This window comes from Miscanthus floridulus, chromosome 19, assembly GCF_019320115.1.
Source record: "Miscanthus floridulus cultivar M001 chromosome 19, ASM1932011v1, whole genome shotgun sequence".
Taxonomy (NCBI): domain Eukaryota; kingdom Viridiplantae; phylum Streptophyta; class Magnoliopsida; order Poales; family Poaceae; genus Miscanthus; species Miscanthus floridulus.
The window spans coordinates 90297341-90324110 of NC_089598.1; the positions used below are offsets into that span (position 1 = coordinate 90297341).

At 48.9% G+C, this 26770-nt stretch overlaps 2 protein-coding genes across 2 annotated transcripts in view; one reads left to right on the forward strand and one right to left on the reverse strand.

Annotated features, from left to right (window-relative positions):
- LOC136527492 (U3 small nucleolar RNA-associated protein 21 homolog) overlaps positions 1–23425 on the forward strand; it is a 28949-nt gene extending 5524 nt beyond the window's left edge. The window contains exons 6-19 of the mRNA XM_066520249.1: positions 3068–3243; positions 3782–3864; positions 3948–4020; positions 4164–4229; positions 4321–4363; positions 19814–19953; positions 20073–20285; positions 20568–20652; positions 20736–21030; positions 21350–21605; positions 21758–21971; positions 22315–22529; positions 22650–22805; positions 23020–23425. Of these exons, the coding sequence (XP_066376346.1) occupies positions 3068–3243; positions 3782–3864; positions 3948–4020; positions 4164–4229; positions 4321–4363; positions 19814–19953; positions 20073–20285; positions 20568–20652; positions 20736–21030; positions 21350–21605; positions 21758–21971; positions 22315–22529; positions 22650–22799 (2009 nt within the window). The 3' untranslated portion in view covers positions 22800–22805; positions 23020–23425. The remainder of the gene's footprint in view (positions 1–3067; positions 3244–3781; positions 3865–3947; positions 4021–4163; positions 4230–4320; positions 4364–19813; positions 19954–20072; positions 20286–20567; positions 20653–20735; positions 21031–21349; positions 21606–21757; positions 21972–22314; positions 22530–22649; positions 22806–23019) is intronic.
- On the reverse strand, positions 14560–17743 carry LOC136528615 (serine/threonine-protein kinase BSK5-like; the record flags this gene model as incomplete). The annotated part of the gene is made up of 8 exons (XM_066521573.1): positions 14560–14577; positions 14985–15146; positions 15426–15614; positions 15832–15917; positions 15998–16103; positions 16197–16330; positions 17146–17281; positions 17363–17743. Coding segments are annotated over 8 exons (1212 nt in total), but the record flags the coding sequence as incomplete, so codon positions are not given.
- Positions 23426–26770: the final 3345 nt, after the last annotated feature.

A 26770-nucleotide genomic window follows, 5' to 3' on the forward strand; every position in this document is an offset into this window, starting at 1 on the left:
CCACATCAGCAAGCTCGACGACAGGAGCACTCCGGGAGTGTTCATCGGCTACGCGGAGGGCTCGAAGGCCTACCGCATCCTCGACCCGAAGACACAGCGTGTGCGCACGGCGCGCGACGTTGTGTTCGACGAAAGGCGAGGATGGGCGTGGGACAAGGCGGTGGACGATGGCTCGGCTCCGACGTACGACGACTTCACTGTCGAGTACGTCCACTTCGAGGGAGCTGGGGGAGTAGGCAGCTCTTCTTCGGCGAGCGCGTCTACCCCAGTCCCCGAGCCTCCACCGACCCCGGCGCCTGCTACTCCGACAGCTCCACGCTCTCCAGCCAGGACCTCGGCTGCGATGAGTTCTTCGCCGGCTTCACCACAGCCGGCAATGCCACGCACTCCAGCACCGACAGGCATCTCTCCGGGCACGTCTACTCCAACACCAGCTCATGTCGAGCACAGCCCGGTTGAGCTCGCTACTACTCCGCTCTCTCACGACGAGGAGCGCATCGACGCGTACCACGACGGCGAGCCGTTGCGGTACCGTACGATGGAGAACCTTCTCGGCGACCAGTTGGTGCCGGGACTGGTGCCTCATGACCTGGAGGACCTGGAGGCGCAGTTGCACCTTGCGTGTGACGACGGCGAGCCTCGGTCGTTCGCAGAGGCCGAGAGACACGCGGCATGGCGCGCCGCGATGCAGTTGGAGATGGATGCGGTTGAGAAGAACCGCACCTGGGAGCTTGCTGACCTTCCTCGTGGTCATCGCGCGATCACCCTTAAGTGGGTGTACAAGCTGAAGAGGGATGAAGCCGGTGCCATCGTCAAGCACAAGGCTCGCTTGGTGGCACGAGGTTTCGTGCAGCAGGAGGGGGTCGACTTCGACGACGCCTTTGCTCCCGTGGCACGGATGGAGTCCGTGCGACTCCTCCTTGCGCTAGCTGCCCAGGAGGGCTGGCGTGTTCATCACATGGACGTCAAGTCGGCGTTCCTTAACGGCGACTTGAAGGAGGAGGTCTACGTGCACCAGCCGCCAGGATTTGCGATCCCCGGCAAGGAGGGCAAGGTGCTCCGCCTGCGCAAGGCCCTCTATGGCTTGCGGCAGGCACCGAGGGCGTGGAATGCCAAGTTGGATTCCACGCTAAAGGGGATGGGCTTCGAGCAAAGCCCGCACGAGGCGGCCATCTACCGACGGGGCAATGGAGGAAATGCCCTGCTGGTGGGTGTCTACGTCGACGACTTGGTGATCACCGGCACCAAGGATGCGGAGGTGGCGGCATTCAAGGAAGAGATGAAGTCCACCTTCCAGATGAGTGACCTGGGGCCTCTCTCCTTCTACCTGGGAATCGAGGTGCATCAGGATGACTCTGGGATCACGCTTCGACAGACCGCCTACGCCAAGCGCGTCGTTGAGCTAGCTGGGCTCACCGACTGCAACCCAGCTCTCACTCCGATGGAGGAGAGGCTGAAGCTGAGCCGCGACAGCACGACGGAGGAGGTGGACGCTACGCAGTACCGGCGTCTTGTGGGGAGCCTTCGCTACCTCGCCCACACACGGCCGGACTTGGCATTCTCCGTCGGCTACGTTAGTCGGTTCATGCAGCGACCGACGACGGAGCACCAGCAGGCTGTGAAGAGGATCATCCGCTACGTTGCGGGGACTCTCGACCACGGCCTCTACTATCCGAGGTGCCCTGGGGCGGCACACTTCGTCGGGTACAGCGACAGCGACCACGCCGGCGACATCGACACCAGCAAGAGCACGAGCGGGATCCTCTTCTTCCTCGGCAAGTGCCTCGTTAGCTGGCAGTCGGTCAAGCAGCAGGTGGTGGCCCTGTCCAGCTGCGAGGCCGAGTACATAGCGGCCTCCACCGCTTCGACTCAGGCGCTCTGGCTCGCTCGACTGCTTGGTGATCTCCTCGGCAGAGACACTAGAGCGGTGGAGCTCAGGGTGGACAGCAAGTCCGCTCTAGCCCTGGCAAAGAACCCCGTGTTCCACGAACGCAGCAAGCACATCCGGGTGAGGTACCACTTCATCCGAGGCTGTTTGGAGGAAGGGAGCATCAAGGCGAGCTACATCAACACCAAGGACCAGCTTGCGGACCTGCTCACCAAGCCCCTTGGGAGGATCAAGTTCCTTGAGCTCTGCTTCAGGACCGAGATGGTTCAACTCTCCCACAAGACGACGCACAAGACTTAGGGAGAGAATGATGGATAAGTCTCATGTGTGGCTGGTCTTTGTAGGGCTGTGATGCTCACATGGTCCTTGTAGCTGTTTTTCTGTTTTTAGGACAGCATCTTAGACTAGAGGACAACATCTTAGACTAGAGGACAGCATCTTAGCTAGGACAGCATATTAGCATCTTAGACTAGCATCTTGGCATATGCTTGGCTGGCTAGCAGCCTATAAATATGTAACCCCAACCCCTCAGGTTGGTATGGCATTTGTGTGAGCTTGTGTGAGAAATAGACAAGAAAATTGCCCCAACTCATAGTGTCATCCTCTCTCGATGAGAGTAAGAATTCTCCTACTACCAAGAGTGAGAATTCAGCGACTAACACAGTGTACCTACTAATTCCCTCTGTTCCAAATTATAAGCCTTTTTGGCTTTTCTAGGTACATAGATCTTGCTATGCACCTAGATATATATTATGTCTAGATACATGGCAAAAGTAATGTACCTGGAAAAGCCAAAACGACTTATAATTTGGAACGGAGGGAGTATCATTTGATTATTTTGTTTTTTGACTGTTTGGAGCTTGAACAAGAATTTAAGGATAAAAGTTGTGTTGAAGAGTCCTCCCTAGTTTGAATCAACTTTTGCTGCTTTATTGACACTAAAATTTGTAAAATTATAGAGTCCACATTTGGGTTATTATGGAAACACATCTGGTTTTTCTTATCGCTGGGCAGATAACCTGATACTTTACTGACATCAATGTTTTATTTTTCTTTTTTTGGTTATGATGTTTGACATTCCATTTTGGTAACACCAAAGTTGCACTATGGTAATGTTATACCACTTCTGTATCTCAGACTAGCTAAAGCGGTCTTTCCCAAATTTACCTTTTTTTCCAGATGGGCAACCCCTTTTGGCTTCTGGAGGTTCTTCAGGCGTTATCAGCATATGGAATCTTGAGAAGAGACGGCTGCATTCTGTGATTAGGGAGGCCCATGATGGTTCAATAGTTTCACTTCACTTTTTTGCGAACGAACCTATTCTGATGAGTTCAGCTGCTGATAATTCAATCAAAGTTAGTGCCTGTTTTTGGTTTTACTTCTCAGTTGCTGTATGGTAGAAAACTGCATGCACTGTCTACTTACCCAGCTTCACCAGCTGTCCAATCACTTGGAAGTTGCAAACCTTTGCACGCTTTATCTTCATAATGGTTCAGTAGTGCTGAAATTATGCAGGCCATTATGCCTCACATCTAGTAGTATTTTCTTGTATAGAACAACAACAACAACAAAGCCTGTCAGTCCCAAGCAAGTTGGGGTAGGCTAGAGTTGAAACCCACCAAGAGCCCCTAGTCACAGTTCAGGCACTTCAATAGCTGCTAGTATTTTCTTGTATGTTTGCAATATTTCAATGTTAGCCTGGCTCGCCTTACATATTTTAATAGGGGCAGGGGCAACAAGAATCTTCTTTCTGACAACTAGCATCCAGCTTGATAGCCTGCTAATAAGTGCAGCTAACAAAATAGCTGGGAACAAATATACAATTCCCTTATCAATGTTACCTGTTAATGGCCTCGTTTAACTTTGAGGTCCTAATCTAATATGCTCTACCAGATGTGGATATTCGATAGTAATGATGGAGATGCTCGTCTGTTACGATTTCGAAGTGGTCACAGTGCTCCACCTAGGTGCATAAGGTGCAGCTTCCCTCCAATTTGTCTCTTGTCTTTTGCTTCCTGTCAGTTGTGCTTTTGCTGAGTCAACCTATTTTTGTTCTTAGATTCTATGGCAATGGAAAATGCATATTATCTGCTGGTCAAGATCGTGCATTTCGTCTTTTCTCAGTTATCCAGGTAACTAATTGCATCATAACTTTGTAATAATGCTTTTATAAGAATGCTTCAAATACCAGGCTGATTTGCTACTTTGCCTTTTTGAGGCAAAACTTAATATTCTCATTCTGTTTTAATTCTCGTGAAGTAACTTTTCTTAACAGGATCAACAAAGTAGAGAGCTTTCTCAGCGGCATGTGGCAAAAAGAGCAAAAAGGCTAAAAGTAAAGGTGCAAATCTGGGGTTTATTCATTTATTACGTTCAATCCCCCTCCCTCCTCCCCCTGTTTGGGTGTTGAAAAGTTTCTTTTTTTCCTGCAGGAGGAAGAGATCAAGCTAAAACCAGTTGTTACATTTGACTGCGGTACTATTTTGGTTTCTTGCAAGTAGCAAAATTTCTTAATATATTATGCTAATATCGTTAAGAAAATTCACTGGTATCCAGGGGAGCCGGCGTGCCAATAGTGAAAATAGGATCATTCCAACATGTTGGAATGTTTAAAAGATTAATTACATAAATATATCATATACGTAGAACCTGCAGAAATTCAGTTCAGATTTCACCTTTGATATCAAGATTCAGAAAAGACAAGTGGAACTATATTAGCACATGATGAGCAATGTCACACTTCATGTGAATTTGAAATTAGATTTTTGCAGGTTGTCTTAACTTTGTGTACTGGATACCTGATTCTTTTATGAAATTTCGGAAGATTGCAAAATGCTGAATTCGCTGATGGCAGCGCCAGAACCCCTGGATACAGAATCCACACATCATATAAACTAGCCATTGCTGCCCGCGCTTCGCTGCGGGTGATTTGCTTGGTATAGAAAACCTCATATGACTAATATGTTTTCTCATCGTATTAGTACTGAAGGTTGGTCTTAATACTGTAAACGAACATAGAGGTTGGTTGTCATTACATGGTGCCTATTCTAGGCCAACAAATAAATGACATGTTAGTGGAAAGAAGTATTTGATGGAGTTGGGTTCAAGCAACTAACACACTTAGATTTGAAGTACAACATTGGATAGCATTACATTATAGGCGAAAATAGCAAAAACTAAAACACAAGTACTTCTCCTAATGGGAGGGTTTAAAAAAAGTGAATTAGGATCCACTCTTCTTAGGTGAATCTACAACACGCATCCAATAACTACGGATGACAATAACGACAAGAGTACAATACAGGAGGACAGCGACGAAAAGCACTACTACTACGGGTACAACATCCCAAGGCAACTAATCTACCTTGGAACCACGCATCTTGATTCCTGTGCTCGGCGGATTCTTTTACTGTCCTAGCTATGGATCTACAGCTTCTCGCGCTAATGGCTGAGTGAGAGGAACCAAGGGTTCTGCTTCTAACACTTCCGAAGGTGGAGGCGCTGGCGGTTCTACATCACCGGTTCTCCTTGTTTCAGTTGGGTGGATAGGGATCCCCTCCAAGATCGGGGCATCCCGCATTTCATCAACCAGCGCCCTCCGCTTGGCCCTAGTGAACAAATAGGCCTCACCCAGTTGATGAACATGCCGATCTTCGGCCTCCTTCAGAGCTTCTGACATTGCAGTCTCCTGGCTCTCAGCAGCTGCAGCACTGGCATGCGCTTCGGCGAGTTGCACCTGGAGCATCCGAGTGAAGATCTCGGCTTCTTCGGCGCGCCGGAGGCACGCTCTCAGCTCCAAGGCTTGCCAGTCATACTGCTCATCCAGAGCAAGCAGGTACGTGGTCAAGCGCACCACGGTAGGACTATCTTCTTGCGCATCACGTCCTTGCAAAGCCTCCATGCGAGCCATCCATGGCCGCCGATTCCTATCGAAGGGTGGAAAGAACTTCATGGGGGTACAGGCAACGGGCTCTTCATAGAGCTGGCAAAGGTACCACGTACCCCTTGCAAAAACGGTTGCAGAAAACAGGACCACCCATACCTCAATTGACACAAGTCACCATCAACCATTGTAAACAAGTTCAGAATTCTACTGTGAAGGTTGCTCATTTAACAGAGCGCTACACAGACGACCGAAAAAATTCCTCAATGAAACATTTCACGGTTCATGAAATCGACAGACTGCAACGACCAAAAGATGCCGGGAACCCCAACAGTTTTGTTTTCACCAGCTGACCTGATCTGATCGAAACAGTCATGCTAGGAGCTTAGAAGGAAAAAAATATGGTCTCGATAACCAATCAGGGCTTAAGGGCCACGGCAATCCCGACCTTCGAGCTCTTGTCGATGGTCTTTGTGTCGACCTCGGCCGAGACGGTGACCAGTGACTTTGGGCTCCACTCATGCTGGATGAGGGCGCTGGCCTTGCCAGAGTTGTTGATGCGGGCCTTCAAGACGGTTAGTGGTGATGGATAAGTCTCATGTGTAGCTGGTCTTTGTGGGGCTATGATGCTCACATGGTCATGGTCCTTGTGGCTGTTTTTCTGTTTTTAGGACAGCATCTTAGACTAGAGGACAGCATCTTAGAGGACAGCATCTTAGACTAGAGGACAGCATCTTAGCTAGGACAGCATATTAGCATCTTAGACTAGCATCTTGGCATATGCTTGGCTGGCTAGCAGCCTATAAATATGTAACCCCAACCCCTTGGGTTGGCATGCCATTTGTGTGAGCTTGTGTGAGAAATAGACAAGAAAATTGCCCCAACTCCTAGTGTCATCCTCTCTCGATGAGAGTAAGAATTCTCCTACTACCAAGAGTGAGAATTCAGCGACTAACAAGTGGTATCGGAGCCGTATTATCCTGTAGCCTGAGCATCTCTTGCTCATCTTCTCTCCCAGCCCCACAACAGCCCCAGCTGTTGGCAGCAGCAGCTCCTCCGGCCGCTCCTGTTCACTCCTCTCCCAGCTCGTCTGAAGCAGCCCTCTCCCCATGCAGCAGCCCCCCGGTAGCGCGTCATGTCCGCAGGGCAGTCTCAGCGCTCGGTCGCCTCGAGCACGCGGCGTCGGCAGGAGGCCGAACTTGCCGCGGCAGAGGAACGCGAGCGAGCGGCGGCAGAGACCGCTGCGGCGGCGGCAAGGGCGTCGAGGCTAGCAGCGGCGGAGCTGGCAGCAGCCAGAGCGGAGGCGGAAGCAGCGGCGGCGGCGGCGGAGGTCGAGGCTCTGCGCGGCAGCATCGGCAGCTCCATTTCCGCTGACGACACCGCCGACGCGGACCTCGAGCTGCTAGAGAGGGAGGCAGCGCGAGCGCGGGCGGCGCAGTGGACAGCCGCGCACGTCCACGAGCGTGGCGGCAGCCCAGACAGGCGCGGACGCGCTGGCGGCGCTCCTGGAGGAGGCGCGCACGGCGGTGGCGCTCCTGGGGCAGCCGCGCACGCCCACGAGCGCGGCGGCAGCCCAGACAGGCGCGGACGCGCCGGTGGCGCTCCTGGAGGAGGCGCGCACGGCGGCGGCGCTCCTGGAGGAGGCGCGCACGGCAACGGTGGCGGACGGGTCGATGGAGAGCGCGGCCTTCACAGGCAGCGTGGCTCTCTCTCCCCGGATCGGTACCGTGGTTACCACGGGCTCCAGGCTGTTGTCAGGGACGTCGGTCCCGGCGGTGGGTGGCCTACCCGCACCAAGACCAACTACGTCGAGTGGGCTGCGGTGATGAGGGTAAAGCTCCAGGTGCGGCACATGTGGGAGGCAGTACGGTACGGCGACGTCGACTACGACCTAGATCGACGGGCGCTGGATGCTCTCATCGCTGCAGTCCCACCCGAGATGCAGTTCTCGCTTACCAGCAAGCGGACTGCCAAGGAGGCTTGGGACGCCATCGCTGCGGCACGTATCGGCAGCGACCGCGCCCGCAAGTCCACACTGCAGGCACTTCGCAAGGAGTGGGAGAACCTGGCTTTCAAGCCAGGTGAGGACGTTGATGACTTTGCTCTCCGTCTCAACACTCTGTTGCAGAAGATGGTGCAGTTCGGCGACGACACCTACGGCGAGGAGAGAGCTGTCGAAAAGCTCTTCCGCTGCGTCCCCGAGAAGTACAAGCAGATGGCTCGCTCGATCGAGTCGCTGCTGGATCTCTCCACGATGTCGATCGAGGAGGCGATAGGTCGCCTCAAGGTCGTCGATAGTGATGAGCCACAGTCCCTCTCAGGGCCCATCACCACTGGCGGGAAGCTCCTTCTCACTCGGGAGCAGTGGCTTGCCAGCCAGGGTGACCGGAGGAAGGGGGAGCCTTCTTCCGCGACAGGCGGCCGCAAGCGTGGCAAGCCACGCAAGGCGCGCAGAGACGCCCAGGCCGGGGCGCGAGGACGTGCCGAGGGTGATGCCCGCGGAGGCACCCAGGGCGGCGCCGCCGGCAGGCACAAGCCGGCACGAGACGACGCCTGCCGCAACTGCGGCCAGCTTGGCCATTGGGCCAAGGACTGTCGACAGCCACGACGCGGCCAGGCCCACGTCGCACAGGCGGAGGAGGAGGAGCCGGCTCTGTTCATGGCACATGCCAGCATCGAGCTACCTCCAGCGGCACCGGTCGCAGCGGCTCTCCTCCACCTTGACGAGCCAAAAGCACACGCCCTCCTCGGCGACAGCTCCGGCAACGACAAGACTGACGGGTGGTGCCTCGACACCGGCGCCACCCATCACATGACCGGTCGACGGGAGTTCTTCACCGAGCTTGACTCTAGCGTCCGAGGCTCCGTCAAGTTTGGGGATGCCTCCGGCGTGGAGATCAAGGGCGTCGGCTCCATCATCTTCACCGCCGTGTCTGGTGAGCACAGGCTGCTCACCGGAGTCTACTACATCCCCGCGTTGAGGAACTCCATCATCAGCTTGGGACAGCTGGATGAGAACGATTCGCGCGTGGTGGTTGAGGACGGAGTCATGAGGATTTGGGATCGTCGTCGTCGCCTTCTTGCCAAGGTATCCAGAAGCGCAAATCGACTCTACGTCCTTAACGTGCAGGTGGCACAACCCCTCTGTCTCGCTCCTCGTCGGGACGACGAGGCGTGGCAGTGGCACGAGCGTTTCGGGCACCTTCACTTTGAGGCCCTGAAGCGGCTCAGTGCCACGAAGATGGTGCGAGGCCTGCCGTGCCTCGGCCATGTGGAGCAGCTCTGCGACGTCTGCGTGTTGACGAAGAAGAGGCGACTCCCCTTTCCCCAGCAGGCGAGCTTTCGAGCCAAGGAGAGGCTCGAGCTCGTGCACGGGGACTTGTGTGGCCCGGTGACACCGGCCACACCGGGAGGACGACGCTACTTCCTGCTGCTCGTCGACGACCTCTCCCGCTACATGTGGGTGATGGTCCTCGGCAGCAAGGGAGAGGCTGCGGACGCCATCAGACGCGCGCAGGCTTCTGCGGAGGCGGAGTGCGGCCGCAAGCTGCGCGTGCTGCGCACCGACAACGGCGGCGAATTCACGGCGGCTGAATTCGCGTCGTACTGCGCTGACGAGGGCATTCAGCGCCACTACTCCGCGCCGTACAGCCCGCAGCAGAACGGCGTCGTCGAGCGGCGCAACCAGACGGTTGTGGGGATGGCTCGGGCCCTCCTCAAGCAGAGGGGGATGCCGGCTGTCTTCTGGGGAGAGGCGGTGGTGACGGCCGTCTACATCCTCAACCGCTCGCCTACCAAGGCGCTCGACGGCAGGACGCCGTACGAGGCTTGGCATGGCGCAAGCCGGCGGTCTCCCACTTGCGGGTCTTCGGCTGCCTCGCGTTCGCCAAGGAGCTTGGCCACATCAGCAAGCTCGACGACAGGAGCACTCCGGGAGTGTTCATCGGCTACGCGGAGGGCTCGAAGGCCTACCGCATCCTCGACCCGAAGACACAGCGTGTGCGCACGGCGCGCGACGTTGTGTTCGACGAAGGGCGAGGATGGGCGTGGGACAAGGCGGTGGACGATGGCTCGGCTCCGACTTACGACGACTTCACTGTCGAGTACGTCCACTTCGAGGGAGCTGGGGGAGTAGGCAGCTCTTCTTCGGCGAGCGCGTCTACCCCAGTCCCCGAGCCTCCACCGACCCCGGCGCCTGCTACTCCGACAGCTCCAAGCTCTCCAGCCAGGACCTCGGCTGCGATGAGTTCTTCGCCGGCTTCACCACAGCCGGCAATGCCACGCACTCCAGCACCGACAGGCACCTCTCCGGGCACGTCTACTCCAACACCAGCTCGTGTCGAGCATAGCCCGGTTGAGCTCGCTACTCCGCTCTCTCACGACGAGGAGCGCATCGACGCGTACCACGACGGCGAGCCGTTGCGGTACCGTACGATGGAGAACCTTCTCGGCGACCAGTTGGTGCCGGGACTGGTGCCTCATGACCTGGAGGACCTGGAGGCGCAGTTGCACCTTGCGTGTGACGACGGCGAGCCTCGGTCGTTCGCAGAGGCCGAGAGACACGCGGCATGGCGCGCCGCGATGCAGTTGGAGATGGATGCGGTTGAGAAGAACCGCACCTGGGAGCTTGCTGACCTTCCTCGTGGTCATCGCGCGATCACCCTTAAGTGGGTGTACAAGCTGAAGAGGGATGAAGCCGGTGCCATCGTCAAGCACAAGGCTCGCTTGGTGGCACGAGGTTTCGTGCAGCAGGAGGGGGTCGACTTCGACGACGCCTTTGCTCCCGTGGCACGGATGGAGTCCGTGCGACTCCTCCTTGCGCTAGCTGCCCAGGAGGGCTGGCGTGTTCATCACATGGACGTCAAGTCGGCGTTCCTTAACGGCGACTTGAAGGAGGAGGTCTACGTGCACCAGCCGCCGGGATTTGCGATCCCCGGCAAGGAGGGCAAGGTGCTCCGCCTGCGCAAGGCCCTCTATGGCTTGCGGCAGGCACCGAGGGCGTGGAATGCCAAGCTGGATTCCACGCTAAAGGGGATGGGCTTCGAGCAAAGCCCGCACGAGGCGGCCATCTACCGACGGGGCAATGGAGGTAATGCCCTGTTGGTGGGTGTCTACGTCGACGACTTGGTGATCACCGGCACCAAGGATGCGGAGGTGGCGGCATTCAAGGAAGAGATGAAGGCCACCTTCCAGATGAGTGACCTGGGGCCTCTCTCCTTCTACCTGGGAATCGAGGTACACCAGGATGACTCTGGGATCACGCTTCGACAGACCGCCTACGCCAAGCGCGTCGTTGAGCTAGCTGGGCTCACCGACTGCAACCTAGCTCTCACTCCGATGGAGGAGAGGCTGAAGCTGAGCCGCGACAGCACGACGGAGGAGGTGGACGCTACGCAGTACCGGCGTCTTGTGGGGAGCCTTCGCTACCTCGCCCACACACGGTCGGACTTGGCATTCTCCGTCGGCTACGTTAGTCGGTTCATGCAGCGACCGACGACGGAGCACCAGCAGGCTGTGAAGAGGATCATCCGCTATGTTGCGGGGACTCTCGACCACGGCCTCTACTACCCGAGGTGCCCTGGGGCGGCACACTTCGTCGGGTACAGCGACAGCGACCACGCCGGCGACATCGACACCAGCAAGAGCACGAGCGGGATCTTCTTCTTCCTCGGCAAGTGCCTCGTTAGCTGGCAGTCGGTCAAGCAGCAGGTGGTGGCCCTGTCCAGCTGCGAGGCCGAGTACATAGCGGCCTCCACCGCTTCGACTCAGGCGCTCTGGCTCGCTCGACTGCTTGGTGATCTCCTCGGCAGAGACACTAGAGCGGTGGAGCTCAGGGTGGACAGCAAGTCCGCTCTAGCCCTGGCAAAGAACCCCGTGTTCCACGAACGCAGCAAGCACATCCGGGTGAGGTACCACTTCATCCGAAGCTGTTTGGAGGAAGGGAGCATCAAGGCGAGCTACATCAACACCAAGGACCAGCTTGCGGACCTGCTCACCAAGCCCCTTGGGAGGATCAAGTTCCTTGAGCTCTGCTCCAGGACCGGGATGGTTCAACTCTCCCACAAGACGACGCACAAGACTTAGGGGGAGAATGATGGATAAGTCTCATGTGTGGCTGGTCTTTGTGGGGCTATGATGCTCACATGGTCATGGTCCTTGTGGCTGTTTTTCTGTTTTTAGGACAGCATCTTAGACTAGAGGACAGCATCTTAGAGGACAGCATCTTAGACTAGAGGACAGCATCTTAGCATTTTAGACTAGCATCTTGGCATATGCTTGGCTGGCTAGCAGCCTATAAATATGTAACCCCAACCCCTTGGGTTGGCATGGCATTTGTGTGAGCTTGTGTGAGAAATAGACAAGAAAATTGCCCCAACTCCTAGTGTCATCCTCTCTCGATGAGAGTAAGAATTCTCGTACTACCAAGAGCGAGAATTCAGCGACTAACAAGTGGGTCCAGAGCGTGCTGCCCGCCAAAGGTGAGGGTGTTTTCATTGGTCGAGAAGCTGTGGGTAAGCTCTGCCCCAACAGCTGTGTTGCTCAATTCGCTCACCTTGTGGTAGTAAGCTCCAGTAAGGCTGTCTCCCCTGTTGTTCCTGCAAGAGAAGGTTGGATTAGTAACATGAAATTTGGAAAGGCACTGCAATAATAAGACAGTAAACATCCTAGAAGAAACGGGATTATATCTGTTGAGGAGCTATGACATCAGTTTCATTTAATATAAGAAAATTATACATAGGGCTTTTCACTCAATTAGGAAACCAAAATACTGAGCATCAAACCCAAAATTATACATAGGACTTTTCACTCAATTAGAAAACCAAAATACTTAGCATCAAACCCTTCCTGGAGGCACGGCTCAATATTAGCCATATTGCCACCAGCTTACTGCAAAAGATCCCTTTTTTTCAATGAAACAAAAAAAACACTTAGCAAAGTCAGTAACTTTCATCAATTGCTGTACATGCAATAATCTGAGTGACTTAGAAACTCGTGTTTGTTGCAAACAAATATAAGTGAAGCAAAATTATAAAGTTGCTTCTTTGAAAAACTCCATTTGAGAAATGTCTCAAAAGGTGAAATCATGGTGACAATATATTAATATTTTGACTATTTTTTATGCCCTAAACCAGCTACACAACGGCTTGAAGTTGAAACACATTAAGCAGGGATTTGCACTTAACCATAAAAAAGAAATTACAAGTATTAAATAAGCTTAAGCGTTGTCAAATAACAGTCGCATACAGTGCCTAAATATATAAGATTACTACACTTTGAAAACTCACAGGGTCAGGGATGCGATGAGGTCTTCATGAGTGAACCTCAGTCCAGCGTTGTATTTGGTTAAGTTCCCAGTGGCAGTATCAAGTGAGACATCTGCACCAACTGCAAGAGCCTTAGTGCCAAAGGCAGCAGAGAGGTTGATTACAGGATTGGCTGTCAGACCAATGCTTGCATTAACTCCAGCATAATCATGCAAATACTGAAGCTCAACCTGCAACCAGAAATAAATACATGAATACATTGAAGAATAACCTTCCACTTAAGAAATAATAAACTGAATTAGATTATTACCTTTCCAGCCCTCTGATCAGGAACAGCAAAGCTAAGGATGGTTTTCAGTCCTGGTGTTGCAATCTCATCAACAGTAACTGTAGTAATGATCTGAACAGCACGTCAAAGCAAGCAGTCAACAGAACTCGAACAGTGAGAAACATGACAGATCAACTAATTAGTCAAAGAGCAAATTGTTGACCAACACAAATAGCATGCTTGATAATAGTTTGGCAAACTACTACTATTAGTCTAGGTGATATCACAAGAAATGAACATGTTGCAGGTCCATTTTGAGCAAAGCATGCAATTTCCAGGGGTTAAGTATATACATATACAGAGAGAGAGATTTACATTTGACTCTGAGTTTGCTTTCACATCTACCGTAATGTTCTTGTTCTTTATCTGTGATTGTATCTCACCAAAGATCAGGTCAGCTTTCTTTGTGCTAGAAGCAGTGACAGCCTGCATGAAAAAAGCACCAGAGGATATTAAAATTATAAGAATATGATAGCCATGCATGCAAATAATTCTAACATAGTCACGATTTTCAGTACAAGCATGTAGGCAGCATTAAGAGAACAATCAAATATATACACGCAAACCAAACAATTAGTTGTTAAATCACCCAAGCCTTTACCATTTAGACCACAACATATGTAATTCCAGACTCCAATACATCAACGGAAAATACAAGTTGCAAAAGTCATCATGAGTTGAGAAACATAACTATGGTAACAGCATACCTGGGGTTCAATACAATCGTTTTTTAGGTGTTTGATACTTCCATTATAGTTTTATTATCCTCAATTGTTTAAGTTCAGTACAGATATATTTTTCCTAAAAGTCTAAAACCCATCAAAACCTACAATTTACTCACATCCCAACCATGGAAGGAAATCCACCGAGCCGTGCTGACATCGCTCAGCTACTTACAATTATTCTACTCAATAACTGACTACCCACTGTCCTCCCACTATCCAGACAGTGCCAACATGTGTTACATCCAGACAATGCAATATTTAGGAATCGTATTGCTCACACACATCTTTTCAGAGATTCAGAGTCAAATAAATTTTCCTGCTCACGTACACTGACTAGAGAACATTCTATTGTCTAGCAAAACTGGAAAAATCAGAGACCCTTCCTGATTTTGCTTGTAAGTTGTGTGTGGTACCAAGACTTTCAGGTTGGAACAGAAAGTTGTTCTTTCATGGCACAATACTCCTACACATCAATCAAGCATCTGTTCCTTCATGGCACAAGAAAGTTGTTGTCGTTCATAGCAAAAATATATTGCTACTAAATTCAACAAGAAATCAATATGTGTATAAAGTTTTGGCTTGCATACGCCAATGCTCCAACGATTCAACAAAAAAGGTTAGCTGCATCTACTAAATATCTAGCAGATCTGAGGGAGACAACAGCAGGGCTCACCATTGAATAGGACCAGCAGCACTAACACCGTGCAAACCTGGAGACGACACGCTGAGACCTGGTCGGAGGGCTTAGCAGCGCTAACGTCGTGTGGCCTGGACGGACGAGCTCGGCCCCGACATGGACCATAGACGCGGGGGCGATGGTGGGATCTGGGAAGTGTCGCCGGGTTGGTCCGGCAGCGAACCACCACCTCCCCCCCCCCCCCCCCCCCCCCTTTACCTCAGCATTAGCCGCGTCGTCCTCATTATATCCATCATGCAGCAATATTTCATGCACCTCATTCAGGTCTGCTCTGGCAATAGCTTTCCCAATAGCGGATAAGGAAACTCGATCTGAGTTTTTCTTATCATGTTGGATCCCCAGCAAAGTGTGCGACAGAGTCTGCATTAAAATTCAGTTAGAACTATTAAGCAAGGAAAACTGTAAAAATAATGACATAAGTCCACATGCTAGAAAAAACAAGATAGAATGTATGGCACACACGAACAACCTTTGTGTTCTCAACACATGCACTAAGTGCATTCGAACAAAATAACATCAGACTTACTACCTCTAATTTACAATTGGAAAAAAATTTAACAAGGGACATTTGCGTACTCAAGAATCACCATGGTATAAGAATTTTAACATGAAAAGACCATAGCTAAGAAAGAACATTACAGAAGCATCTTTCTGGAGACCTGCGAGACCGGATACCACAGTTTTCAGATTTGGCCGGTCACGTGCTTCATATTGCAAGCAGCGGGATGCTAATCGCATCAAGTCAGTTCCATCGGAGTTGGATACATGACCTTCCAAGCAAGAATCCATCAGCACTAGAAAGTTCTTTCCTCTTATAAGGTCGAGTGCCTACAGGGAAAAGAAAAGGTAATGTCAACTCGTTCCCTCGAAAAAATATACCAAAGGCAAAAAATAAATATCCACACACAAAGAACTAAATAAAGGAGAGAAAAGGTTAGTGTAAAATTTATTTCTATATAAATTCTAGAATATGTTAATAGCACTACAGCGCCAATGTATTATAAGTGTAGACTATGTTAAAAGCACACAGGGTAGGAAAACTTACATGACTTGGTGGAATGTGCTTTCCACTCAGGAGATCAAGCAAGACAGTGCCAAAACTGTAAACCACACTCTCAGGACTTACTCTGCCTGCAGAACAGATAACAGTTAAAGAGGCACATCCCCAAAATGTTTCATGGGATACTATTGCTAGTGTGTGACACATTTACCTGTCTTAAGATACTCAGGAGGCGTGAAAGCCAAATTAGTACTGTAACTCTTTCCATCCCTGCTGTTCTTCATCAGACCAAAACATGATAGTCTTGGATTACCATCCTACAAAATTGGCCCACAGTCAAAACACAAAAGGATTAATGCTTTTGTATGAAAGATCTGAGAAGCAACTAATGCGAACAAGTAAAGACCTACCACATCAAAGACGACCCTGTATGCATGCAGATCATGATAGAGTGCCCTCCCTTTGCTACTGCAGTAGTCCAACGCCTGTGCCACATAAAGCGCAGCCCTCATCCTCATTGCCCAACCCAATGGATTTGTCTCCCCTGCCACATATAACCACCATGAGGATAAAATGCAGCTATCGTCTTTTTTAACACAGAGCAACTATCATATATTAGATTGATATAATCCACTTAAAGATCAAAATTTTAAATGCTTAAAGCTCCTGACAGCCATATCCCTCCGAGAGTGGTCCATAAATGAAAGGTCATAGCAATTCAAATCCTCCCTAATAAGTACCATTTGTTGGAAGCAACATTTGCAGGTTAGATGCAAATCAAGCTACATATATCCTCTAGCATGGCCAAAAAATCAATGGCATGAATGACTGCTGCACCTCCAACCAGAACAAAGTAACAAAGTGACACAACCCAATATTGGTGATTAAAAGTAACTATAGAAAACCAGTGTCTTGATTTATTGCTAGCCTAAAGTACAGAAATAGCACCAGATACAACAAACAGGTAGAGGATTTGGCACTAGAAACTACTTCCACCCTCTGCGGCCAAAGGCCACACTTCCACAGTGGTTACTGGTACTGAGGTACAGGCGACAAACACACATCCTTAAATATGGTGACTAAAATTAATTATAAAAGACCAGTGTCGATTTCCAGTTAGCCTAAAGTACAGAAATAGCCCCAGATAAAGCAAACAGCTAAACAGTTGTGCAGCAGAAACTAACTTGAACAACACTCTACAATTTAAGGCAACACTTCCAGATTGGATACAGGTGACAAACACACATCCTTAAATATGGGTCCCAATACCATCACCTTGATGCTACATTCGAACTAGTACCACATCAGAATCAACTCGCTAATGTAAGAGAAGAGTGAGGAAGGAGAAACCAAACATACAGTGGAAGAGATGCTTTGCCAAGGTCTCGTGCGGCATGAACTCTGCGACGAGGAGACGCTCGCCGCTCTCGCAGCAGCAACCGATCAGATTGGCCAGGCGACCACTGCGCAGCTGCCCAACAGCCCTCGCCTCCTCCTGCACCCACGGACACACAGTCATTCAATCAGACAAACATAAGAAACAATCCATCCATCACACGGAGCAAGGTACACGAACCAGGAACTGGCGCGAGTCCGGCCAGGCGGAGCGACCGAATCGCTTGATGGCGACGGTGCGGCCGGATCTAAAGAGCGTGCCGCGGTAGACCACGTTGGGCGCCTTCTCGCCGTGCTCCGACACGATGCGGTCGGGGGCGAAGCCGTCGGTGGCCGCCCGGAGCTCGTCGAGGCTGTACTCGGCGAACACCGGCACGCCGCTGCCGTCATCCTCGGCGGCGCCATTCTCTGCACACAGGGAATCGAACACGGCTGTCGGATCAGGACCAAGGACGCGAGCAGACAGCCAGACAGACACTCGCCATTCTCTGCACACCACGCTCGGAATCAACAGCAAACCACTCGCTGTTAGCTTCGCATTGCTCTCCGCCACGAGAGTGCACGAAGAAACGCGGAGAACCAAACACGATTAAGTCCAGAAACCTCGCGAGAGCAACCGAATTCGCCGAACCGAGAGGAGGAGAAACGTGAGGAATCAGCGGAGCAAGTGGCGGCCGCCGGCCAGAGCGAACCACGATTCGGATCGCTCTTGCGCGTGCGAACAAATCGAACGGATGGGATCGGAGCCACAGTTCGAGCGAGATCGACGGGGCCGCATCCCACCAAACGGAAGCGCGAAATCACGCACGCGGAAACGAACAGCAGAAACCCCTGAAAAGCCGCAGCAGAAAAAACACCCCAAATGCCGGGCCGACGCCGCCGCCCCCAACAACAGAAGAATCAGGCGCGGGGCGCGGCGAGAGTGTGATGAGGAGAGAGAGAAACAAAAACACGGAGAATCCTAGGGAGAGGCAGCGGTGGTGGCAATGTCCTGGTATATCTTGACGATGTCCCCGAGCCTAGCAGGCTCCGGTGCGAGTGCCGACACCGCGGCGAGGAGGAATAGGAGGAGCCGGAGTAGGAAGCTGGAGGAGTTGGACGGAGGCCTGGAAGGCGAGCGAGAGGAGGAGCGGACCTCCAACGTGGTACCCTTGGGCAGGAGCATCGCTGGGTTTGGCTGAGGAACCAGACCGGCCCCGCTGCGCCGCCGGCACTGCGCCATGCCGAGGGGCACCAACTGCTCGGGCGTCCTCGCGCCGGTGCGCCGCGTAGGGGGTCGCCGTCTCCCCACCGCAAGAGGGGGCGGAGCAGGCGTTGGAGAGGGCGCACCGCCGGTGCAGGCGATGGGGAGGGGCAGCGCTGTGAGAGGCGGAGCAGCAGCGCAGGGGAAGGAAGAGGGCAGGGCGACAGCGACGGAGGAGACGAGGGGTAATGTGCTTGTTGTCCATTTAGACGAGAGAGAGAAAGAGAAAGAAGCACCATTCTACGTGACAGGACCGTGACAGGACCATGGAGCCCAGGTCTGCAAAGCAAGCCAGGCCTGGCAGCAGGCATGCATGCATATTCGGATGCGCCCTAGTTAGGCACCGACCATGTCGAGAATCCACCGTCCCCTGCTACGCGCCACCGTCCATTTACGTGCAGCGTACAATGAGCAGAAAGCCGTACTTCATTTAATGCGTGCATTCGCTTCACCTATCTACCGCCGAGTGCACGAAGGAAGGCCGGTTGTGACACGCTTCATCTGAACCGTGGAATTTCGATCTAACGCACTAAATTAAAAGAACTGACGTGGACATCCTAGAAGGCCGCCGAATTCGACGTGCCTTCATATCTTCATCTGAACCATGGAATTTCGATCTAACGCACTAAATTAAAAGAACTGACGTGGACATCCTAGAAGGCCGCCGATTCGGCGTGCCTTCATATCTTTAATTCTGCTGCTTTGCATAGCAAGTTTTTTTTTGGACCATATAAAAGCAGGAGGTTTAAGATATATTTTTGTGTCGAGAAGTGTTACTGTTATCTAGATAATTGGTTGTAGAGTTATATTTCATCCAACGAACTGCATGACCTTCATCTCATTATATGATATATACTGTTACCAAAATGTGGATATTTTTGGAAATGGGCGGGAGGAGAGCAGTAGCTGAAATATAAGTTGCACAAGTAGGTAACTTAAACTAGGAAGCACCTTGGGCTGGCATATCATAGGACAAACAATCTCAGTGTTGTAGCTTATTGCTGCTAAGGTTAGAGCTTCAGTTTAACAAAGATTGGTTGAAGTGACTTCTGATGGTATCCAGTACGGGCCTTCTAGTATCGTCTATCATGTTGTTTGTGAGATACCAGACACGGCAACGGCAGACATGTTTTCTAGCTCTCATGACATTGCAAATGCTACCTGAGAAATTGCTTCATGTGCGCTCTTAGCCGTTTGCTTACTTTTTATGCAACAAACTTACTAAATTTGGTGATTATCTACAATAACTGCACAACGGATTAAATTGTGCCTGAGATGTTAGTTATGCATCTTTGACCTGTAAGATATTTCACAGATCAGCATATCTTCTGTTTATATACCTGTCTATGCTATGCAAATCTGACCTTCAGACTGTCCTCTCTTTTTCAGCTGAGATACGTGCACGTGACTGGTGTAATGTTGTCACATGCCACATGGATACTCCACAGGCATATGTATGGCGTCTTCAGAACTTCGTTATTGGTGAACATGTTTTGACACCATCATCAAGCACTGTGACACCGATTAAGGTAATGCTTGTTTTTGAAGTTTTGCATCTATGGAATTTCATTGTAGACTAGAAAATGTGATTCCTAAAATTCAAGTGCTATTATTTGCTTTTTGAAGCATCATTTTCTTTTTCTGACAGGCTTGTGTGATAAGTGCATGTGGTAATTTTACTATCTTGGGCACTGAAGGTGGTTGGATCGAAAAATTTAACCTTCAATCAGGGTTTAGTCGTGGTAGTTACATTGACACTTCGTTGGCAATGCAATGTGCACATGATGGTGAAGTTGTTGGGTTAGCTTGCAATGCCACAAATGGCGCTCTGATTAGTGCTGGATACCATGGTGATATTAAGGTATGACCCTCTCTGTTGTGCTGCAGTGTGCTTCTTGTTGTGAGCAGACATGAGCATTACGGTTATGGAGAACTGTGCTCTTCATTTTCTGTCCTATCAACTAGTTAAATTGTTTCCTTGGCATTTCCATATTATCTTTCAAAATATTTTAACCCTACAATCAAGAATAACTGTGTATGATCCACCTGTTTTTTTTTAATTTACTCACTTTTAAACTTTCTTTAAAAGTCTCAATGAAATTTCGGCCACAACATATTAACTATAAAATTGTGTATCTTGCAGGTATGGGATTTTAAAACTTGCAAGCTGAAATCCAGATTGGATGTTGGTAAATCTGTCACTAAAATTGCATTTCACCGGCCAAATGGTAGTATACTAGTGTTCAACATATTTGGTATTTCCCATGAGGAAGTTTTCAGACAACTAACAATTATTTGCTATTTATGGCAGGTCTTCTTGCTACCGTAGCAGGTGATATGGTACTTATATTGTTTGATACGGTGTCCATGAAAATGGTTCGTAGATTTGAAGGACATACAGACCGTATCACTGATCTGTGCTTCAGTGAGGATGGAAAATGGCTCATCTCGTCTAGCATGGATGGGACTCTTAGGATTTGGGACATCAGTTTAGCAAGGCAGATAGATGCAATGCATGTTGATGTATCTATAACATCTGTCTCTATGTCTCCTAATATGGATGTGTTGGCAACCACTCATGTTGATCAAAATGGTGTCTACCTCTGGTAGAGTTCTGTTGCATCACCCTATGCTCAGCCTATTATACCACCCACGCATATCTCAATTTATTTTGTAGCTATATATAGTTCAGAAAAAATAAATCATGAGATTGGCCTTCCAGCTGGTGCAATTTCCACAAATATATTATTCATCTCACTTATAGCCAACGGAATAGTTTATCAGTACACTCTGTTTCAACATATGCACCGAATTAGAGTTGTGTGGCACAGCATGCAATTTTATACGCCGTTATGGGTCATGATATATAGTGTTCTTCCAGTTTTTTTCATCTGTGGTCTCATACATGTGTTATAAATTTGACAGGGTTAATCAATCTTTATTCTCGGCCTCAACAAATACTGAAAATTATGGCAGTGGTAAACATGTACGGAATGTGTGTTTGCCAGCTGTTTCATCTACAGAGAGATCTGAGGAAGAACAAGTTCAGAATTCAGGAGAGTCATATAAGTCCAGTATTAAACCTTTTGTCATGATGGATCATCAAATACCCAATCTAGTCACCCTCTCCTTACTTCCAAAGAGTCAATGGCAAAGTTTGACAAATCTTGACATTATAAAGGTAATATGCTTGTCTTGGTTCTAGCTTTCAGGTTTCAACATTGCAAAGTTATGAACTATGTGGCCTATATTGCTTGCTTATAGCTTATATAAAAGAGCTTTATTGTGTTGAAAAACTAGATTAAAGTCCTAACCTTTGTATTATGTCTTTAGGTTCGCAATAAACCAATTGAGCCACCTAAGAAACCTGAGAAGGCACCTTTCTTCTTGCCTTCAGTTCCATCCCTTTCTGGGGAGATATTGTTTGAGCCCCCTGCCAGGACAGAAGAAACCGACATCAGTACCACTAAGAATACAAATCATAAGATGTCTGAGCTCTCCTCTCATTTCAGTCAGCTGTTGCAATCTTGTGGTGAAACAAAGAACTGTGAGTATTTACTATTATCTTTACTCATGTAAATTTTCCTTAGTGACACTTGTAAGGCTTAGCTTGTTAATCCTATAAAAAGTTGCTGCCACACTGTCATTATCGTTCAATCCATCTTTACTCAAGTATTTTTTCCTTAGTAACACTTGTAAGGCTTAGCATGTTAATCCTATGAAAGGTTGCTGCTGTACTGTCGTTATTCTTCAATCCCGTATATCTGATGACTCTAACCATCATATGCAACCAGAAAGAAGGATAAATATCTGGAGATACATTCTCACTATGTTGCCTTTAGAGGCTGATGCTCGTGATTTTAAGCACTGACCTCGGATCTGTTTTGCAGATTTGGCTTTTACTGACTACCTAAAAGGCCTGTCACCATCGTCTTTAGATATGGAACTGCGAATGCTACAAATAATAGATGATGAAGAGTCTGAAGGTCTGGAGCAAAGACCTGAGCTTCAGTCCATTTCATCGCTGTTGGATTATTTCATTCATGAACTTTCCTTCAGGAATAACTTCGAGTTTGTCCAGGCTGTTCTGAAATTGTTTTTGAAGGTATATAATCTGTGTATTGTTTCGGCTGGTTTAAAATTATGTTCAAAGGCATGTGATAAGTACATAACATCTTAACCCATCAAGTTTGTACTTAGAAGTCTATATATTTCTGGGAAGCAGATACATGGTGAAACAATACGACGGCACTCGATGCTTCAGAGTAAGGTCAAGAAGCTTCTTGAGGTCCAGAGCTTAGTTTGGCAGAAGATTGATAAGATCTTTCAGGGTGCACGATGCATGGTTACATTCCTCAGTAACTCGCAATTTTAGTAGCAGGTGATTCCTTGTCACTTGTTTTGTGAAACAAGTTCGCTTCATTTACTGACTGGTTAAATTTTGACCTTCACTTGTAAGTTGTAATGCTGCATTTTTTTTGGGAGGAAGAATATTTTCAGAGCTCAACTTACCATTGACATTTTGGTCATCTCATCGAGCTTCTTTATATATTCTTTTGCAGCTTTGTAATCTATTTTCTTTTGTCCCTAAATAGGCTGGAGCTCCACATACCAGGGCATACATGGTGTCTAATACTGCAGGAATTGTGGCCATTGGGTTGAGAAAGTGGGTATAGTTTGAGTTTTGGAGACTGCAGTAAAACCGATTTGGTCGTTCTCAAGCATGGCAGTCCAAGCTGTCCGCACAGATATTAGAGCATCGTTGAGCAGCAGCCATGGCTATATCTATGCTTACAATTTTGCTGTAGCAGTTACGCTGCAAGGAGTCCACTTGGTAAACATTGATAGCTACCAAAACAGCTCCATCTCATGATGTAACAATTTTGTAGTTTTACGTTTGTGTCATCCTTTTGTAACAAACTGATGTGTCAAACACCGTGCTGCAAGAAACGCGAAGGCTTGCCATTGCTATTTGAGCAAAACTCATGTCTGTACATTCAGCCAGCTTAGTTTCTGCGTTGGTCTTATGTCGTGGAGGATACAACAACGACAAAACCTTTTAGTCCCAAATAATTTAGGGTAGACTAGAGTTAAAATCCATCAAGAGCCTCAAGTCACAGTTTAGGCACTTCAATAGCTGCTTTCAAGCATTCCTATTTAAACATCGATCTCTAGCTATATCTTAAGTTTTCAAATATCTTTTTATTGTCTCCTCTCATATCAATTTTGGTCTTCCTCTACCTCTCTTCATATGATTAGCTTGGCTTAGGACTCTACAATACACTAGTATCTTTGAAGGTCTCCTTTGGACATGGCCAAACCACTTCAACCGATGTTGGATAAACTTTTCTTTAATTGATGCTACCTCTAGACGATCACGTATATCATCGTTCTGAACTCGGTCTATTCTTGTGTGATCATAAATCTATCGCAACATACGCATTTCTATAACATTCAGTTATTGAACATGTTGAATCTTTGTAGGCAAATATTTTGCTTCATACAACATAGCCGATTTAATCGTCGTTCTATAAAACTTGTCTTTTAGCTTTTGTGGTACCCACTTGTCACAGATAATGTCAGAAGCTTGTCGCCACTTGATCCACCTTGCTTTGATTCTATGGCTAACGTTCGCATCAATATCTACATCCCTCTGTAGCATCGATCATAGATACCGAAAGGTATCCTTCTTAGGCACTACTTGACCTTCTAAACTCACATATCCCTTCTCCTGTGCAGCTCCGTCAAAGTCGTATATCATGTATTCAGTTTTAGTTCTGCTCAATCTAAAACATTTAGACTCAAGGGTGAAAGCTCTAGTTTAGTTTTAGTGAATTGATGAAACCCTAAGTGCTAACCTAGTTTATCAAGTGATCATGGGATAGGTAGCACTTTCCAAGTGGTGAAGCAAATGAAGATCATGACATGATGATGGTGATGCCATAGTGATGATCAAGTGCTTGGACTTGAAAAGAAGAAAGAGAAAAATAAAAGACTCAAGGTAAAGGTATAAGTGGTAGGAGCTATTTTATTTTTGGTGATCGAGACACTTAGTGAGTGTGATCACATTTAGGTTCGATGGCCATACTATTAAGAGGGGTGCAACTCGTATCGAAATGCGGTTATCAAAGTGCCACTAGATGCTCTAACTCATTGCATATGCATTTAGGATCTAGTAGAGTGCTAACACTCTTAAAAATATTTATAAAAATACGCTAACACATGTGCACAAGGTGATACACTTGATGGTTGGCACATTTGAGCAAGAGTTAGAAACTTCACCGACGGAGTGTCTGTCCGTAGAGTGCGGACAGTCCGACGGTGCCACCGACGCCCTGTACAGAAAAGACACGGTTTCACAGAGTGTACCGGACGCTGGTCTCAACTGGACCGGAGCGTCCAGTCAATGGAAGCTGTGAAGATGCTGACGTCGGTCTTCGATCGGACGCTGGGTCACTTCGTGACCGGACGCTGGTGGGATGTGTCTAGTCCTGCTGACGTGGCAGCGCACAGAGGAGACAGAGTGTGACCGAACGCTGGGTGAGTCCGGTCGAGCATGACCAGACGCGTCCGGTTGCGAGTGGAGGCTTACTAGAAATGACCGAACGTTGGGGTCCTACGTCCGGTCATGATCAAACTAACGCGTCCGGTCACAGCTGAAACCTTACTAGAAGTGACTGGACGCTGAGGTCTTGCGTCCGGTCGTGGCACTGCTGCGTGCGGTCATCACTTGACCGTTGGGATCGGGCGCTCAGTATTTGAAGAGAGGGATGACGTGGCAGCCATCCGTTGACCAGACGCTGGCAGGGTGCGTCCGGTCGATATGACCGGAGCGTCCGGTCATCCTGAGTTGTGCCCAGTGAAGGGATACAACGGCTCTATTTCGTGGGGTTTCTATTTAAACCCCATGGCCGGCTCAAGCTCACTCTCTTGGCCATTTGCATTGATATAGCAACCTTGTGAGCTTAGCCAAAGCCCTTCCACTCATCTCCATCATAGATTCAACATCTTTGTGAGATTAGGAGAGAATCCAAATGCATTGCTTGAGTGTTTGCATCTAGAGACACTTGGTGTTCGTGTTTCGCTGCGGGATTCGCTTGTTACTCTTCGTGGTTGCCGCCACCTAGACAGCTTGGAGCAGCGAGGATCGTCGAGCGAAGGTTGGTGATTGTCTCCGGCTCCAATCGTGATGATTGTGAGGGGTTCTTGACCTTTTCCCGACGGTGAGCCAAAAGGTACTCTAATGAATTGCTCGTGGCTTGTGTGATCCTCATCTTATGTTTGTTGTGCGGCACCCTATTGAGGGTTTGGAGCGTGATGCCAATTAGCGTGTGAACCTCCAAGTGAGTGAATCGCCACACGAGGACTAGCTTGCCGGTAAGCAAGTGAACCTTGATAAAAATCATTGTGTCATCATTTGATTCCAAGGTGATTGGTCTCCATTGGTATTTATTTTTGTGATTGATTGGTTCACTCCTCGACTTGACGGTATAACCATCTTGCTCACTCTCTTTATATTACCACAAACTAGTTATCAAGCTCTTTAGTGTAGCTAGTTGTGAGAGCTTGTTAGTTTGGTTAGTGTGGCTCTTTAGTTAGCCTTTGAGAGCACACTAACTTAGTATAGTGACATAGCCATTGTGTGGTTAGAAACTATAGAAACTAGAATTGTGGTAGGTGACTTGCATTTTTAGTAGGCTAGCGCAACACTTGCTTCGTCTCATAATTATCTAACCGGTTTGTTAAGTGTTGTTGTAAAATTTTTTAATAAGCTATTCACCCCCCTCTAGCCATTAGGACCTTTCAAAGAGTCTGCCACTATAACTCTAGTTTCCTATTTACTCCCGTCTGGCTTTCGTCCACTAACACTACATCATCAGTGAACAACATACACCAAGGGATATCCCCTTGTATATTTTTGGTAATCTCATCCATTACCAAGGCAAAGAGATACGGGCTTAAGACCGACCCTTCATAAAGTCCAATTTTAATCGAAAAGTACTATGTGTTACCATCGTTTGTTCGAACACTAGTCACAACATTGTTGTACATGTCCTTGATGAGGGTCACGTACTTTGATGGGACTTTATGTTTGTCCAAAGCCCACCACATAACATTTCTTGATATCTTGTCATAAGTCTTCTCCAAGTCAATGAAAACCATGTGGATATCCTTCTCTTGCTCTCTAAACCGCTACATAACTTGTCTTATTAAGAAGATTGCTTTTGTGGTTGACCTTTCGGACATGAAACCAAATTGGTTTATTGATATCTGCGTTGTTCCTCGCAGGCGCTGCTCGATGACTCTCTCTCCCATAACTTCATAGTGTGGCTCATCAACTTAATT